We start from the raw sequence: 20,114 nt of genomic DNA on the forward strand, positions 1-20,114 counted from the left end.
TTCCGTTCATTACGTCTAGAATTATGGCTCTTTTCACTTTATTGAACCTTGTGAACGCTCCAACGCCGAAAGTTATCATTGGATCTTTGTGAAATTTATATGCATTATTCAAATTAGTGAAACCACGAAGCCTATTGAATTTCAGCAATTTACAAGAATTACTTCTATAGTTATGGCCCTTGTTTCACTTTGTTAAACCTTGTTAATGCTCGATTGATGAAAGTTATCATCCGATATGTATGAAATTTAGATGTATCATTTAAATTTGTGAAACAGAGGTCTATTGAATTTCAGCAATTTTCCGTCAATAATTTCTAGAGTTATGGTGATTTGCGAACCTTGTGACGTTTGAATGACAAAGGTGATCAAGTGATCTGTATGAAATTTATATGCATTATTTAACTTAGTAAAACGAAAAAGCCTGTCAAATTTCAACAATTTCTGTAGATTACTTCCAGAGTTGAGACCCTTGTTTCAGTTTGTAGAACCTTGTAAACCCTCAAACGACAAAAGTTATAATCTGATCTGTATGGAACTGTCTTGTAAAGGCCCCCAATTACCTACAAAGGAATAAATATGCGACAACTCTTGTTGACCCCTCGGACGATTTAGCTGCTGTGGGCGTATGTTTTTTAGCCAGGCAACCTATCTTTAGAACCTTGTGAACCCTGAAACGACGAAAACTATAATGTCATCTGTTATAAATTGTCTATTAAATTCCCCTAATTACCTACAAAAGAATAAATATGTGACAACCCTTGTCGACTGCTTGGACGATTTAGCTGCTGTGGGCGCATGTTTTGTTGCCTGGCAACCTATATATTTTTCAACCATTTTAAAAAAAAAAAATGTTCATCCACTTTTATAATTTATTTATTATGCTGACCGTAATGTATAATTTACATGCTGCCCGAAAAGAGTGTTATTTGTAATAAAATCTACCTATCACGGTTGACCTCAATATCAGAGAACAATTACCGAGGTGTCGATCAGTTTTAATTTAAATACTGATATGCAAATACATGTAGTTGATGTTTTTTGGCACCATAAATAATTTAGAAACTAATCGTTAATTTATTTTCGCTACTCAAAACGGAACTAAAAAACTCCAAATATTTGAAACATTGATGTGATACCGGAAAACACCGGAAAACAACCGGAAAACACCATTTTATACTGAATACCGGAAAACACCGGAAAAAAACATTAATACCGGAAAACACCCTAAATAGGTAACCCGGAGCCTGGTCCTCTGTGTGCGGTTTTGGACCAAGTGAGCGCCGATGAAGGAAGGTCAAGGTCATTACGATGTTCGTTTTACAAATAGCCCCCACCCCCACCCCCCAAAAAAAATTTCCGATTTTTTTTTTTTCAAAATTTTTTTGACGAAAAAAAATTTCTGTCACAAAAAAAAAATTCGAATTTTTGCGAAAATTGTAAACTGTGCCCGAGAATTTTTTAGAGAGCGCGCCGCGCCGCTCCGGGAGGGATCATCGTCAGGGTGGGACGGGGGTGGAATTGTCCAGTCACGTGACGAACATAGATCTTCCGTTCCTCAACCCATATTATTTCCACAGTCATTGTCATTAATCACAAATTACGGGATGATATACGAAAATGCAGGTTTACTTTGAAATAGTGCAAATGATACTTTTCCATCTACAATCTTCAATCAAAGGATGCAAGTTCTTACACAGTGCAGCATAATTTGTGCAACAGAAGACATCTCGAATATCGATTGTCTGAAAAAACATTTTCTCGGGGACATTTTTTTCGGAATACGCATTCGGTGTAAGTCTTCAGCCACAAGGAAGTGGTTAACATAGTAATGTTTTATTACGATAGTAGTACATAAAACAAATTGGTTGTCTTAGGTTCTCGGGGGGGAAGTAGCCTCATCGGCTAGAGTCCTCTATTTCACAAACAAAAACAACAATTGCTTCCTTGAAAATTTATCGATCAACCCTTTTCACAGACGTCTAGCTTACCACTTCCCGTCAATGCAGTAAGATAGAATATGTAGTTTTCTCATGGACAATTGGGCGAAAGTTGGGGTTTTCTCAAGGAAAACTGGTCAACAAGTTGGGGAAAAAGCTCGAAAAGTAATCCAGAAAAAAATCCCGTGTGCGGCCCTCGGAATATGATGGAATATGTTGAATATTATTATGGTTCAAGTGATTATATTTGACCCTGGAATGAAAGTAAGCTCAGAAATGGATAGCTCTTGGAAAGTATAGACACTTTTCAGATTACAGCCTGTCCGAGAATTGCGTGGCATCCATTTTGTTTGGTGATTAGGACACATAGCGGTTAAACCTGGAACTTCAACTCGAACTATTCAGAGATTTATTAACTCGCTTTTGATGATACTTGCTGTTTTATGATGCGATTTTTTGTGACCTAGGGAGTAGTTGGCCTAGTCGTGCCTTCCACTAATTCGTACCACCCTGATGCCAGTGTTACTGGTAAGAATCAGGGGACCGGCGCAACCGGTATATAATGGGGCCCCCCGAGGGCAGTGGTTAATCTACTGAAATACTATAACACTGAAATCTACTGAAATTTACTGAAAACTAAAATTAAAATACAAAATAAAATATGGTCAATGATGGAGGTAGATTGATTGCGTCTTTTAAAACATTCAAAACATAATAGGCATCAACAAAATGTTGGAGAAAAAAAATCTGGATTTTTTTTTTTTTTTTTGGGAGGGGGGCTATTTGTAAAACGAACATCGTAATGACCTTGACCTTCCTTCATCGGCGCTCACTTGGTACAAAACCTATTTAGGATGTTTTCCGGTATTTAGGATGTTTTCCGGTATTTAGTGTTTTTCCGGTGTTCACTATAAAATGGTGTTTTCCGGTTGTTTTCCGGTGTTAAAAGAAAGAATTTGTGTCCCTTTTCATTGCAGAGTCCGTAAACCGGTTGTGACGTTATCAGAGTGATATCTTTTGATTATAAACAGACAAAACGGGCTATAGCTATTGAACAGCGTAATTTTATCAAATGTGACCATACCACATGTAATTATTCAAGGCGTAATAGGTAACTATATAATCCAGTTTACGTCACCCTCGGCCATAAAACATATTAAAGATAGGTTGCCAGGCAACGAAACATACGCCCACAGCTGCTAAATCGTCCAGACAGTCAACAAGTGTTGTCGCATATTTTTACTTTTTTCGGTTATGAAACATTTATAATACACTAAAATCTGATTAAGAGTAACAACTCATGAAGTAATTATCAGAAAACCATTAGAATGTAGGTGTTTTTTCTAAAGTTCTGCCCAATGCTAACGCTTAGTATATAAAACTTTTAATATCATGGATTTAGCTGTTCAAGACATAAAAATTTATTTGTTCGTATCAAGATCTTAAACTTTGTGTATCAATCTGAAGTCAATCGGATGATAATTTTTATTTGTTCGTATCAAGATCTTAAACTTTGTGTATCAATCTGAAGTCAATCGGATGATAACCTTAGCTTCTAGAGCGTCACAAGATTTTTCAAAGTGATCAAGGGCAATAACTTTGGCAGTAATTATCAGAAATCTTTAAAAGTCAATAGGATTCTTTGTCTCATGACCTCAAACACTGTGTATAAATTTAAAGTCAATCAAATACTAAAGTCAATCAAATACTAACTTTAGCCTCTAGAGCATCCACGAGATTTTTTTAAGGGATCAAGGGCCATAACTCTGGCAGTAATTATTAAAAATCGCTGAAAATGAATAGACTTCTTCGTCGTATGACCTTAAACACTGTGTATAAATTTAAAGTCAATCGGATATAAACTTTAGCCTCTAGAGGGTCCACAAGATTTTTCAAAGTGATCAAGGGCCATAATTCTGGCAGTAATTATCTGAAATCGCTGAAAATCAATAGGCTTTTTCGTCTCATGACCTTAAACACTGTGTATAAATTTAAAGTCAATCGGACATTTACTTTGGCCTCCAGAGCGTCCACAAGATTTTTTAAGTGATCAAGGCCCATAACTCTGGCAGTAATTATTGAAAATCGCTGAAAATGAATAGATTTCTTCGTCTTATGACCTTAAACACTGTGTATAAATTTAAAGTCAATCGCATATTAACTTTAGCCTCTAGAGCATCCGCAAGAAGTTTTTAAGTGATCAAGGGCTATAACTCTGGCAGTAATTATCGGAAATTGCTGAAAATCAATAGGCTTCTTCGTCTCATGGCCATAAACACTGTATATAAATCGGATATCAACTTTAGCCTCTAGAGCGTCCACAAGCAAGTGTGGACGTCGGAAGGACGTACGGACGGGGGCGACGACAATATACGACCACTTTGGCAGTGGGCGTATAAAAACTGACATAATTATTATAACAACCAAGATGAATTACAAGTCTTGGCAACGATGTACAATACGCATAATCATTAAACAAATAGAAATATTATATAACAATCTGACAGGTCGGTGCTAAGATCGACGTGCCACAAGATGGACGACTATGTGGTGAAATATAAATGTGCTCGTAACTAAGTACTATTCTAATGCAAGAATGAAGGTTTTGGAAAAGAACTATGCAATGCTATAATGAATAGTAAGTACAAAAATATGAGGGGAGATTATTCAGGCGGCTAACAAGTAAGTAGAACTTGTCAGTTTTATACAAAATATTGCTTGAAATGGTTTGTTTACACAAGGCCTTGATTTGACATCTTACAAATCCACTAGCTGTAATCAATCACGCTAAATATATATATAAATATATATACGTTAGTACCAAACTCCTTGCCTCATACTAATAATTTAACAAACAATATAACAATCAAGGAATATGCAATAGATATAACATTATATACAACACCTATTTCTATATATTATTACAATATTGGATCACTGAAAATGGTAAAATAAATTGTATCCGCACTTGTCCACCCGAAAACCCTGTAAAAGACATATTACACGGTATATAAAATCTAATTTTATACCTAATCCATGAAAAAAATGATGTTTTCGGGCATTTTGTGATGGAAAATGGCTGCCATATTGGATTTTGGAAAATGAAAAATTATATTGTATTTGTGTTTGTCACCCTCAAAAACCCTAGTAAAGACATCCCAGCAGGGCTATTCAAAATGTTTCTAATACAATATCGGGACAAAAACGAAATTCACCTGAAAATGGCCGCCATATGGGAAAATGGCCGATCACCGACCAAAAAAATATAGTCTAGGTCACCCAGAACCTCCTAGTCTTCAAGGTACCATTGTCAATATTTAATGAAAAGTTCCATTGCTCATGCGTAACCGTGAGTTTGGTTTTTTATTTGGTTGATTGTCCAGTATCTTTGGCCCAGTCAAGTAAGAGTTGCGCCCCTTCCCGAATAAATCCCATAATTCTCGCATTAATATAAACAAACATGAATCGTGATGATGAATTATGATTAATTTAAAAAAAAACCCATACACTCTGTGTATGAATCTGAAGTCAATCGGATGATAACTTTAGCTTCTAGAGGGTCACAAGGTTTTTAAAAGTGATCAAGGGCCATAACTTTGGCAGTAATTATCGGAAATCGTTGTAAATCAATATTATTCTTCGTCTCATGACCTCAAACACTCTGTATCAATTTAAAGTCAATCGGATATTAACTTTAGCCTCTAGAGCATTTACAAGATTTTTTGAAGCTAAAGTTATTATCCGATTGACTTCAGATTCATACACAGAGTGTAAGGTCTTGAGACAAACAAGTATATTGATTTTCAATGAATTTTTATGACTTGAACAGCTAAATCCATGATGTTAAATGTTTCCTATACTAAACGTTAGCATGGGGCAAAACTTTATAAAAACCAAACAAATTCTAATGGTTTTCTGATAATTACTTAATGAGTTGTTACTCCTAATCAGATTTTAATGTATTATAAATGTTTCATTACCGAAAAAAGTAAAAATATGTGACAACTCTTGTTGACTGCCCGGACGAGTTAGCTGCTGTGAGCGTATGTTTCGTTGCCTGGCAACCTATGTTTGCAAATTTTTTTGACGTAGCTCTATTTTTTTCAAGTCTCTATCATCCAGAAAAATATTCTACGAATATTAGTCTGGATGCATTGAGAATAGGCCAATGGCTGGAATATCTGGTCTTTTATATGTTCATAAACAAAGTCTAAGGGAGGTAACTAGTCCATGAAATCAATTTAAGAATGCCATTTCAGAAAATCCATTTGATTGCATTGCTAGTTCAATATCAAACACACTTAAAAAAAATTTCTCTTTTCATATGGGCCATATCTATGTTTTTTTTTAAAATTAATTATAATTCATCATCACGATTCATGTTTGTTTATATTAATGCGAGAATTATGGGATTTATTCGGGAAGGGGCGCAACTCTTACTTGACTGGGCCAAAGATACTGGACAATCAACCAAATAAAAAACCAAACTCACGGTTACGCATGAGCAATGGAACTTTTCATTAAATATTGACAATGGTACCTTGAAGACTAGGAGGTTCTGGGTGACCTAGACTATATTTTTTTGGTCGGTGATCGGCCATTTTCCCATATGGCGGCCATTTTCAGGTGAATTTCGTTTTTGTCCCGATATTGTATTAGAAACATTTTGAATAGCCCTTCTGGGATGTCTTTACTAGGGTTTTTGAGGGTGACAAACACAAATACAATATAATTTCACCACATAGACGTCCAATTTGTGGCACGTCGATCTTAGCACCGACCTGTCAGATTGTTATATAATATTTCTATTTGTTTAATGATTATGCTTATTGTACATCGTTGCCAAGACTTGTAATTCATCTTGGTTGTTGTAATAATTATGTCAGTTTTTATACGCCCACTGCCAAAGTTATTGCCCTTGATCACTTTGAAAAATCTTGTGACGCTCTAGAAGCTAAGGTTATCATCCGATTGACTTCAGATTGATACACAAAGTTTAAGATCTTGATACGAACAAATAAAAATTATCATCCGATTGACTTCAGATTGATACACAAAGTTTAAGATCTTGATACGAACAAATAAATTTTTATGTCTTGAACAGCTAAATCCATGATATTAAAAGTTTTATATACTAAGCGTTAGCATTGGGCAGAACTTTAGAAAAAACACCTACATTCTAATGGTTTTCTGATAATTACTTCATGAGTTGTTACTCTTAATCAGATTTTAGTGTATTATAAATGTTTCATAACCGAAAAAAGTAAAAATATGCGACAACACTTGTTGACTGTCTGGACGATTTAGCAGCTGTGGGCGTATGTTTCGTTGCCTGGCAACCTATCTTTAATATGTTTTATGGCCGAGGGTGACGTAAACTGGATTATATAGTTACCTATTACGCCTTGAATAATTACATGTGGTATGGTCACATTTGATAAAATTACGCTGTTCAATAGCTATAGCCCGTTTTGTCTGTTTATAATCAAAAGATATCACTCTGATAACGTCACAACCGGTTTACGGACTCTGCAATGAAAAGGGACACAAATTCTTTCTTTTAACACCGGAAAACAACCGGAAAACACCATTTTATAGTGAACACCGGAAAAACACTAAATACCGGAAAACATCCTAAATACCGGAAAACACCCTAAATAGGTTTTGGACCAAGTGAGCGCCGATGAAGGAAGGTCAAGGTCATTACGATGTTCGTTTTACAAATAGCCCCCCTCCAAAAAAAAAAAAAAATCCAGATTTTTTTTCTCCAAAATTTTGTTGATGCCTATTATGTTTTGAATGTTTTAAAAGACGCAATCAATCTACCTCCATCATTGACCATATTTTATTTTGTATTTTAATTTTAGTTTTCAGTAAATTTCAGTAGATTTCAGTAGATTTCAGTGTTATAGTATTTCAGTAGATTAACCACTGCCCTCGGGGGGCCCCATTATATACCGGTTGCGCCGGTCCCCTGATTCTTACCAGTAACACTGGCATCAGGGTGGTACGAATTAGTGGAAGGCACGACTAGGCCAACTCCTCCCTAGGTCACAAAAAATCGCATCATAAAACAGCAAGTATCATCAAAAGCGAGTTAATAAATCTCTGAATAGTTCGAGTTGAAGTTCCAGGTTTAACCGCTATGTGTCCTAATCACCAAACAAAATGGATGCCACGCAATTCTCGGACAGGCTGTAATCTGAAAAGTGTCTATACTTTCTAAGAGCTATCCATTTCTGAGCTTACTTTTATTCCAGGGTCAAATATAATCACTTGAACCATAATAATATTCAACATATTCCATCATATTCCGAGGGCCGCACACGGGATTTTTTTCTGGATTACTTTTCGAGCTTTTTCCCCAACTTGTTGACCAGTTTTCCTTGAGAAAACCCCAACTTTCGCCCAATTGTCCATGAGAAAACTACATATTTTATCTTACTGCATTGACGGGAAGTGGTAAGCTGGACGTCTGTGAAAAGGGTTGATCGATAAATTTTCAAGGAAGCAATTGTTGTTTTTGTTTGTGAAATAGAGGACTCTAGCCGATGAGGCTACTTTCCCCCCGAGAACCTAAGACAACCAATTTGTTTTATGTACTACTATCGTAATAAAACATTACTATGTTAACCACTTCCTGGTGGCTGAAGACTTACACCGAATGCGTATTCGGAAAAAAATGTCCCCGAGAAAATGTTTTTTCAGACAATCGATATTCGAGATGTCTTCTGTTGCACAAATTATGCTGCACTTGTGTAAGAACTTGCATCCTTTGATTGAAGATTGTAGATGGAAAAGTATCATTTGCACTATTTCAAAGTAAACCTGCATTTTCGTATATCATCCCGTAATTTGTGATTAATGACAATGACTGTGGAAATAATATGGGTTGAGGAACGGAAGATCTATGTTCGTCACGTGACTGGACAATTCCACCCCCGTCCCACCCTCCCACCCACCCTGACGATGATCCCTCCCGGAGCGGCGCGGCGCGCTCTCGAAAAAATTCTCGGGCACAGTTTACAATTTTCGCAAAAATTCGAATTTTTTTTTTGTGACAGAAATTTTTTTTCGTCAAAAAAATTTTGAAAAAAAAAAAATCGGAATTTTTTTTGGGGGGTGGGGGGGGGGGCTATTTGTAAAACGAACATCGTAATGACCTTGACCTTCCTTCATCGGCGCTCACTTGGTCCAAAACCGCACACAGAGGACCAGGCTCCGGGTTACCTATTTAGGGTGTTTTCCGGTATTTAGTGTTTTTTTCCGGTGTTTTCCGGTATTCAGTATAAAATGTTTTTTTCCGGTGTTTTCCGGTGTTTTCCGGTATATAGTATTGCCGTTTTTGTACAATGTTGTTAAACGATTCGGACGACAAACTTACTGTCTGAACCTTTCTGTTTTTAAATGGATTTCTTCGATTATGAACAAACGGTGTAACATTGGATATCATAAACTTACCCGTGTGTTTGAGATCAACTAAAAATCCATTGCACAATTTGATATCCCAACAAATAAAAAAGTTCTCTCTTGAAAAATTTGACGTGATTACTTATATTTTCGACTGAGTACAAGACAACACTGCTAGGGTGACCCGAGCCGAAAAAAATCTCGAAAACTATTTACAGTTATGGCACTATATTTATATAAATAACAACCCTAGATGATCCTTTATTATAAACTGCCAAGAAACTGTACCTGCGTGCTATATTTCACAAGATATATCCATTCGACTGCATTGTAAAATACACTGCTTTTGTGCACCATCCGCGGACATATTTATTTTGGTTTTTCAATGTTGACGGAGTTATGTTCTCTTGGTTATTTCAAATTATTGATTTATTTTCCGATAAGAATGAACCATCACTACCATTCGGGACTATTCGTTTAATTCGTAATTTGCTATCTGATGAAATTGGCCCCATGCTTCGATTGAATTTAAGATTTTCGAGCATGCGCAACGCAGCTCAGTTTTGGATCGGCCATTCCCGTGTGCTTAATTTTGATGTGTGCAGTCCAATTTAAATTTAAGTTTTTGTAGATATATTAGACCAATCTATTTATATTTTCTGTATACCCATATAAACATAGGTCTGTTTATATTGGTATTTATATGTGAATGTGCCTTTGTAAATTAATATTTGATATCCCATTTAAGAAATAATGTTCGGAAAGTATGTATATTGACGAAAAGTTTCATGGAGTAATTAGAGTATTAAATAAATAATGACAGACTATTTTAATCAATCTAAATGAAAAATATGCAATAGCTGATCAAGTTATGTACAGATTTGAGATGTACATTGACATTTTGTAGTTGGGTTTGAATAAGTGAATACAAACTAGAAGATACATAATTAAGAACAAATTCAAATTCGGGAGGACGTTCCTTCTTGTATGATAGCTTTTACACAAGAATAAATATGCTGATTATTTTAATATGTATTTCCTATAACTTTATAGGGACTGAAAGCGATCGATAACATTAACAAAAACACATCTCATCGTGACCAACGCCCTCTGAATCAACATGCCTGTATGTTAGATCAGGTGTACTCACTTTATCAAACAAAGCGTAACTCAAATCTTATCCAAAAACACGATCTGTTACGACATTTCACAAATCAATTTATAATAAATAATACATAGTCATTATTTACCAAACACAGATATGTAATTTAGAACTAATCTGTAATAAACATATATTCCAAATTGTTCCCCTTGGGACAAAATAAAAAGTTAAGTTTTACTTAGAGTATCTCAAGGGCAACTTTTCAAGCACAATATCAAAGCAGATGTACAGTAGTAGGCGTATTTTGTAACATAAATTGCTATCTGAAAATCAACCGATTGGTTTAAAGAAAACAGTTATTAAATAATGAATTGTTAAAATACTGTGAGAAGTGTCGGAATGTCGGTCTGCTGGGACGTCTGGATTGACAAATAAAATGGTTTTAGAAACGAAGAATGAAGAAATTGTATTTTTTTATAACCGCTAAAAAGGGGCATTGAAAGTTTCTTCCGGTTAGGTAGGATCAGCCAGGTCAATTAATTTTTGTAAATTTTCTTTTAAAACTGAAATCGGGTGTTCCTTACCGGCGACAGAAAAATAAAATATAGACTTATTGGAAACTTGCTGATTTAAAACATACCTACGAAACCGGAGCTGTGCCTTCAGTGCCTCTTTTATTTGCCTATCTGTAAGTTGTAAAAGCCCATTTTCCATACCCTCTTTACTTTTCCAAAGACCCACCCCGATAATTTCTGTTGTTAGGCGCTCTTTTTTCCTAATCTCACGTTTCCCCTTTTGTACTAATTCATTCTTTTTTGCCAAAAGAACCGCTAGCTTTTCTTTTCGATTTCTTCCCGTCTTTGCCTAAATTTAAAAAGTTGATTTTTAGTTATCGTTTGAGCATCCATTAAGACCAAATTACGTTTATCAGGTGAAAGATTTTTTAGCCATTCATCAGATTTATTCATTTTACATAAAATGGACGCTTCGTTGCCAAAAATATTAGACGAGGGCGCGATTAATCTATCGAGATGACTGAACACGGTTTCCGGTAATTTGTTGTGAGGCATGGCAGAACTCGAACACGAAGGATTAAAGTCATCTCGATACTCAAGTAAAATTTTTGCAATGTACTTTCTAAACTCAGCAAAGAGGACTTCCAAAATATGGATCAGGGTTGAATTAAAAGTTAAATCAGAATCAAATTTCGTCAGGTTAGCAAGGACCGAATCATTTTCAATTTTAATTAGAGATTCAAATGGGTGTGATTTACCTTCAACAAAGTTTTCAATATTAGGGTTTTCCAAAAAATCATGTAATTCCTGATAAATAGTTTTCATGTCAAGTGCATTAATGCCGCTTTCTAGTATGCGCCACAGTGGAGCTGTAATTAATTTATCTATCAAGCCCAAAGCCTGGCACTCAATATGAAATAACGGAATTTTAATATCCAAAAATAGGCTTTGGGTCAATCTATTTTCTGTTCCAAAATCACCAAGAAAATTTGTTATATGCTTGGCCATATAATTTACAATTGCGACAATGTGGAAAATAATATTAAACCGGTTATCATGAAATGGCGTTAGCGGTAATTTTGAAATCCCAAGGGACTTAAGATACAACTTAAAAGGCAAATAACAACCCGACTTTTCGTCCCCACCCTTTGTAAAGGCTTTACAGATGGTCCGAACCAATCGAACACACCCAGGTTCGTTTGGCAAAAATGAAGAAGCGGTTTTAAACGTTTGGGCCGAATACATTTTAAAATACATTTCCTCAAATTTCTTCAATTCAGACGCACTTTTATCGGCCAAACCAGTTAATAGATGAAGACCGCAAAAGAAATAATTTATATTTAGGTGAATATTTCGCTCTGAATCTGATAAATCAGACCAGTTTTCTACTAATTTAGAACAAATATTGCATCTGTACTGTGTAAATACATTGTTAAAAAGCTTTTCGGTGCTGGCTCTGTCTGACATCGTATTTCTAATTTCGAAAATTACGGATTTACTAATGGGCCCAGCTATATCATCAAGATCTGCCAAAATTTCATTTAAAGTTGCAAGAGTAGTTTGCGCAGATTTTTCAGCCATATTCCGAAGACCAATAATAATTGGCGTATGAGTCGAGTCAGCGGTTAGTGCATATGTACCGAATTAGGAGCCAAATTTTGTAGTGTCGTCCCTATATAAAGTGGTGTTTTTTGCTGACTTTAAGGTTTCCGAAACATGCTTTAAAGATACACCACGCGCTCACATGATATTCTTTAAACTCTAGTTCTTTTGGGGGCATGATTAGATTTCAGTCCCGCGACAGCCAAACATGCGGTTATAACCGCGTTGACGTTCTTTTCGGAAACGTTGAGGTTTTTTAGTTGCATGACCAAATTATGGCATTCTGGAGTGTATCTTTGATTTTTGACATACAAAATTACTTCTTTGCCACGAGGTTGGGACTTACAACCAGTTTTTTTATTTGCCAAAACTTTATTATTATTAGCCTTCGCGCGAATCAATTCTTTTGAGGTCTTCCTTAGTCGATTTTTTAAACGGAATTTTTTTTTTGTACGTATTGACCCTTCTTAATAAATTCTTATTTTTCCTATTTAATTTGGTCAAAGTCGCAGCATCGACAGATGTCTGTGTCTCTCTATTTATTAAATGTACCGTGCTGGTATCTGCCGATGGTGTCTTGTCCCCGGGGAAAAAAGGACTGTCGAGATAATCGTCATATAATTTTAAAGCGTTATTAGAATTATTTTTATTTTTACCCAGCTTTCTAGTCTTTGTCTTCAGTCTGGCCAGCCTACTTTGAATACCTTTGTTATCAAACGTCACGCAGTCGTCATGTAAAGCAGTAATTATAGACCGGTGCTCCGTATTGGTCGGAAATTTATTAATAATGCCTAGTACTAGCCTATTTGTAATTCTTGCGAAGTGAAGATTAGTTATTGTACTGAGATCTTAGTCATCGCCCAAACCAATGCTGGATAGTAATTCATCGTTGGACGTCATGCTTGCTAATTGAATGGGTTGACAACAAATTAAAACAAGTCAGTCGGTCAATTCCTAAACAAATTAAAAAGATTTGTTTCCCTTTAACCCTAAAAGCCAATAGTCTCGAACAGTAAATATAGTCAACCGAGACTATTGTGCGTTTCGATTAATTCCCGGTAGCAAATTTAAGATACGAAACAATTTGTTTATTTTCTAACTTGACACCAGTCGTCTTAGCGATTCCACGAAGATTTTAGAAACCTTTAAAAAATTAAAAGATAACTACGGCTTTTTTTCTTATCCCGTCTAAAACAAGTTCTACGGAGATGTGAAATCGCCGAAACTAAATGACAACACTCTGTAGATAAATAGCGAATTGAAAAATAAAAACGACAATAATTTTTAGAATTTTGAACGTAGTTTGCGATCAAATAATTTCTCAAGACAAACGCGTGATGAAATAAATTATAACTTGTCTTTATCTACCATCTGATGTTGTGACAATACCACGTGCATGGCCATATATAGTGGATATTTGCTGCGATGAATTACTCGCACGTGCTCCCAGCGGACCCGGCGGTGTTTTGTCATCATTCAGAAATTCGTCGTTGGACAGTCAACAACTCTCCAGGTAAGACCGAATTTCTTAGCGGATAATTATTGTTGCATGGGTCACCCTAACACTGCTTTCGTCATGTGTTGGCTGTTGGGCAAAACCAATGAGGCTGTTATATGGGGTTTGACAACCCCGTGTTGCAATGAAAACAAACCGCGATCGTTTGTGTTTGGGCAATGAAACATATCAACTGAAGATTCACAATGAAAATATCAATGATAATAAACCCATATATAAACTCGACACAAACTAGCTTATTTCAGGACTAACATATGGTTAATTTTATTTCAATAATTCGCTTGTGCGTAGGTGTCTTTAGCAGTGGGAGGAAACCGGAGAAAACCCACGAGGTTGGACAGGCGATCCTACTCCTTGTCACGTACATACAGCACGCACGTGCTAACCATTCGGCCATCCAAACCCCCAATCTATAAACAGGGATTTTACTAGAATGTAAAAATATGGTAACAAAATAAAGAGATACGGGCAGTTATATGTGTGAACGCCCAAACTCAATAGCGAGCCGAGAGTAATAGCTTATACCTTGAATTGTCGTAAATGTACTGCAAAGCGTTTTGATGTGGCATGCTGTAGTGTCACCCCTTTATACCAAATGATCTCTCCCGAAGAGTGACGTAATTGGACTGCATTTTTGGTATTGCCTAATGTCAAAAGTTTTTCAAGAGAGAACTTTTTTATTCGTTGGGATCTAAAACTCTCAAATTATGGATTGTGTAGTATATCCACCTCAGTTTTATTTGCAATCTGTAAATGTGAAACTATTCCCATAACTGAATACGGAATTTGGTGGGTAATATTCATTATTTTATTTTGCTTACTTCCAGGACGAATCTAGACATCCAAAAAATAAAAAGTATCTTATATACTCATATCTTCTAGCGAACACAGGATTTTTCGCTCAATATCGTGTTTATTATTCCGCCACATTGACCAACTGTTAAAAAAGTTCACAGCCCATTGATTTTGCTTACTTCCAGGACGAATCTAGACATCCAAAAAATAAAAAGTATCTTATATACTCATATCTTCTAGCGAACACAGGATTTTTCGCTCAATATCGTGTTTATTATTCCGCCACACTGACCAACTGTTAAAAAAGTTCACAGCCCATTGATTTCTGTGTAAGGTATTTATGGGCACAGCATTGTTGGCACATTCACTGATCTTGTCACTTGAAATTGAAAAGCGTTTATCATTTGTATCTGACAATCCGAAATATCCGAGTACATTAAATCCTTGTTAAATATTTTCTGCATAAATTCTACGTTATTTTTTTTCAACCATATTTTCTACAAACTGACTTGCGCGGATCAATTCGTCGTCCGAATCGTTTGACAACATTGCACAAAATGAATGCCAGTTTATGAACTTGTGGTTACTAAAATGTAATGCATGTGCAACTTACGACCTGTTTTCTTAATTTTGTCATATCCGTCCCAGGGCCGATATGGGCTTAACCATTGTCTTATAGTTGAAATCAATTAGGATAGATTTAACATTGATGTCAGTGTATAAGACAAATATTACCCTAATACCCTTGGTCGATTAGGGTAATATTTATCTCTTAATTAAACGCTGTAAAATGACCAATTTAATTACATCGGAAGCTGTATAATGATTATTGATCAAATATAGTCTCCTTGGCAATAAAACGACTGGAAATGTTAGCACTAGTGAGTATTGTGAGATGATAGCAGATGAAAAAAAATGGCAGGTGATACACCTTATTAATACTGTAATATATAGTCAAGCAGTAGTAAGAAGTTTTATTTTAATCTCTTCAAGTGTCTTGTGTGCATATCATCTCCAGCCATACCAGACACTGATAATGGCATAAAAGTTCTTGGTTTCTTTGTATGGGTATATACGGTAGTCATAAATAAGTATCAATCACAGGGTTGTGCATTTTTGCATTATTAAAAACTTGTAAAACTAGTACTCAGGATGAACTCTTCGAAATTCAGAATCGTCAGCCAGCTATTTGCTGAGTTGCCACCCGTGTCCCTTCACCAAATCTGGTAAACGTTTGGCTATTCAGAGAGTATTGTGATTGTTTTGACTAGTCATTGTATTAAATTTCAGTCATTATTGTTTCAGGATCCTAAGAATCACCCCGTTGTTATTCTTCATTCTATGGTAGCTTTAGAAAAGTTCGCTCAGACAAGTAAGCCTTTGATTTAGTTAAAGTTCCTAATGAGACATGTGTACCCGGTTTTATAAAGACAGCTACATTTATACCATACATAGACAAAATCAGCTAATGTGTCATGTTACCTAAAATTGGTGTTTACGTTTCATTTCAAACACAACCGTGTTACCAATTAGTACTATCTTGGCTCTGTGATAGTATTTAGAAGTAGGGTTTTCAGGACTCTAACCGTTAGCCTGTCTACTTATTGCCGACAAGCTATTTTTATAATGTCGCCGCCCCCGTCGGTCGGTCCGTCTGTCGGTCCGGCATTCACAATTGCTTGTGGATGCTTTAGAGGCTAAAGTTAATGTCCGATTGACTTTAAATTTATACACAGTGTTTAAGGTCACGAGACAAAGAAGCCTATTGATATTCACCGATTTCCGATAATTACTGCCAGAGTTATGGTCCTTGATCACTTCAAAAATTCTTGTGGACGCTCTAGAGGGTAAAGTTAATATCCATTTATGGTCATCAGACGAAGAAACCTATTGATTTTCAATGATTTCCGATAATTACTGCCTGCGTTATGGCCCTTGATCATTTTGAAAAATCTTGTGGATGCTTTAGAGACCATAGTTATCATCTGATTGATTTTATATTTATACACCATGTTTACGCCTAGATATAATCGTTTCGACTGACATTCGGTTGATACACAGAGTGTAAGGTTTTGAGACGAACAAGTACATGTGTATTGATTTTTATCCGATTTCAACGAGACTTGAAATATAGGTTTATCTCCCTAAGAACTTGGGTCCTTGGGTAACTTCATGGATTATGGCCCCTGATTGTACGCAAATCACGTTTTTAGCTTGTGGACCCTATAGAGGTCAAAATTTTTATCCGATTTTGTCAAAACTTGAAATGTCAAAATTTTTATCCGATTTTATTGAAACTTGAAATGTCAAGATTTTTATCCGATTTTGTTGAAGTTTATAACCCGAAGATCTCGGTTCCTTTCAATATTTGCGCATATCGGTCCGTAACTTCCTGGATTATGGCCCCTGATTGTACGAAAAATCACATTTTTAGCTTGTGGACCCTATAGAGGTCATAATTTTTATCCGATTTAAAAAAAAACGTATTGTTATATCACCGCTACACCCTAAGGACGGCCGAGTTTGAATTTCGTGAAAATCGGCCCAAAATTGACAGACAAAATGGCCGCCATTCGTTCTAAAATAGCGTAAAAATATGGTATATCAAATTTGTGGACCTTATAGAGGTCACAATTTTTATCCGATTTTTTTGAAACTTGAAATATTAGTTTATAACACAAAGATCTTGGTTCCTTTCGATATTTGCGCATATTGAGATGTAATTTCCTGAATTATGGCCCTTGATTGTAGGAAAAATCACTTTCTTTTTAGTTTGTTCTCTATCCATCTCTCAAAAATGTGAGCGTATCCTGCCTGGCAGCCGCTGGTTTATTTCGGTTTTGCATTTGCGCCATTTTGATTTAAAGGTGAAAAAGGGCGTAAAAATGTGCTACTCACAACGCATTCAGGCATTTCATATTTTAAAATATTTCTTGACCACTTTTATGAACCTGTAGCATTAATCCATACTATGACAATGTATGTCAAAATTCGTTTGTAATATTGGCAGTTGCCGAGAAATGTTTGATGCGGCACTTTTCTCGTTATTTTGCATGTAAAAGAGTCAATTATCATTCGATTTTCATTTTTGTTTTACCATTTCATGCCTAATGCCAATTCTGACTAGGTCAAAGCATTTAACATTTTCACTGTCATTTGGAAAAAAACTGTAATTTTAGCCTTCAAAACAGATATATTATTCAAATGAGTCCCATATGTAATTTTTTAAAAATTATGATATTTGATTCCAATCAACAAATAGAATAAACCCATACGATCACACAGATACCACAAAATGGTTTCTAACTTGTACGGTTGCAGGGAAATAGACAATTTTCCACAAGACACTTTTCAAGATTTTTGGTCTATAAAAGTGACAATTATTATTTGATTTACATAAAATTTTCACCAAGTGATGATGCCATTTCTGTTATTATTCAATTTTCATAAACTTTTCACCATGTGATACCTTATGCCATTGAGGATTTCATAGAACTAACATTAATATTTTCATTATCACCGGAAGTAATTTCATTTGGCAAAATATTTTTTTATGAAGTGAGTTATATTTATTATTCGTTTAACATTATATTTGATTCCAATGGACATATAGATTGGATCAATACGATCATATAGATGTCCAAAAATTTCTTAGCGGTAAGTTACACTGCTATATGCATAGTGTGTAGAACGGAGCTCTGGGTATTGACTAACTGGCCTCCTTCAAAAGAGTAGAAAAGATTAATTGTGGTTACTATTCTTGGAAACTCGTAAAAAATATACTTGTCAGTAGTCGCTTAAACCCGACAGTACTTGCACCGTACGACAGTATTCCTATAAATGATCAGTAATAATCATAAGGTGAGTATTTAAGTTAATTGGTTAGTATTCCTTACTTGTGTCAGTATGCAAAAATAACTTGAGTATTTAAACAAACGTGATTTAATCCGAACATATCACTAGTCAGGCGCGTGCGGGAGAAATTGGAAAAAGCGGTACCAATTGAGAAAGCGGCATTATTGGGGCCTACCGCTCGATCACTATGTGGAACCGACGCCAGTAGAGCGTGAAATCGTTAACTAAATAAATTTCTGGTGAGTATTGTTACCATAAGTATTAGTTTTCTGAATAAATGATTATTTATTAATATTCTCGAATCGGAGGAAATTTTTTAAACAATAATGGATGACAAGTGAACAAAAGGACTATCTTGTGGGTAGAAAACAGTGTATTTTAGTTAATTGTAAATCGTCGTCTGAATCTGTTTTGTCATCAGGGGTTTCCCAAGGTTCTGTTCTGATCCGATTTTATTTACCCTCTATACGTCACCATTAGGTGATATTGTCAGAAAATATGGTCTCAGCTTTCATTTGTATGCCGATGATACTCAGTTATATATTTCATTTACACCTAATTGTGCATCTTCTTTCAATTTATCAAAATTGCAACTTGAGAACTGTATTAGTGAAATTAGAAAATGGATGTCAAAGAACTTTCTAAAATTGAATGATGATAAAACCGAATATTATACTCCCACATTTTCATGTGGACGTATTATGCCGTCGCCCCTGTCCGTCCGGACGTCTGGACGTCCGTCCGTCCGTCCACAATTGTTTGTGGACACTCTACAGGTCACAATTCTTATCCGATTTTGACGAAACTTGAAATATAGGTTTATCTCCAAAATATCTCGGCTGCTTTCGATATTGGCATGTATCGGATCGAAACTTCATGGATTATGACCCCTGTTTGTAGGAAAAATCACGTTTTTAGCTTGTGGACACTATAGAGGTCACAATTTTTATCCGATTTTGTTGAAACTTGAAATGTAAGTTGATAACCCAAAGATCTCGGTTCCTTTCGATATTGGCGCATATCGGACCATAACTTCCTGAATTATGGCCCCTGATTGTACAAAAAAATCACGTTTTTAGCTTGTGGACCCTATAGAGGACATAATTTTTATCCGATTTAAAAAAACATATTATTATATCACCGTTACACACTAAGGATGGCTGAGTTCGAATTTCGTGAAAATCGGCCCAAAATTGACAGACAAAATGGCCGCCGTTCGTACTCAAATAGCGTAAAAATATGGTATATCAAGGTTGTGGACCCTATAGAGGTCACAATTTTTATCTTGTGGACCCTATAGAGGACATAATTTTTATCCGATTTAAAAAAACATATTATTATATCACCGTTACACACTAAGGATGGCTGAGTTCGAATTTCGT

The 20,114-nt window shown here is 35.7% G+C and overlaps 1 protein-coding gene across 4 annotated transcripts in view; it reads left to right on the forward strand.

Moving 5' to 3' along the window:
* The window catches only part of LOC126814505 (RING finger and SPRY domain-containing protein 1), a 332,620-nt gene that overhangs the window by 175,055 nt on the left and 137,451 nt on the right, over positions 1 to 20,114 (forward strand). For all 4 annotated transcript variants that reach the window (XM_056099495.1, XM_056099494.1, XM_050539686.2 and 1 more), the window contains exon 6: positions 16,183 to 16,249. In XM_056099495.1, coding sequence (XP_055955470.1) covers positions 16,183 to 16,249 — 67 coding nt within the window. The remainder of the gene's footprint in view (positions 1 to 16,182; positions 16,250 to 20,114) is intronic.

The sequence above is a fragment of the Patella vulgata genome, chromosome 3, assembly GCF_932274485.2.
Source record: "Patella vulgata chromosome 3, xgPatVulg1.2, whole genome shotgun sequence".
In the NCBI taxonomy this organism is placed as follows: domain Eukaryota; kingdom Metazoa; phylum Mollusca; class Gastropoda; family Patellidae; genus Patella; species Patella vulgata.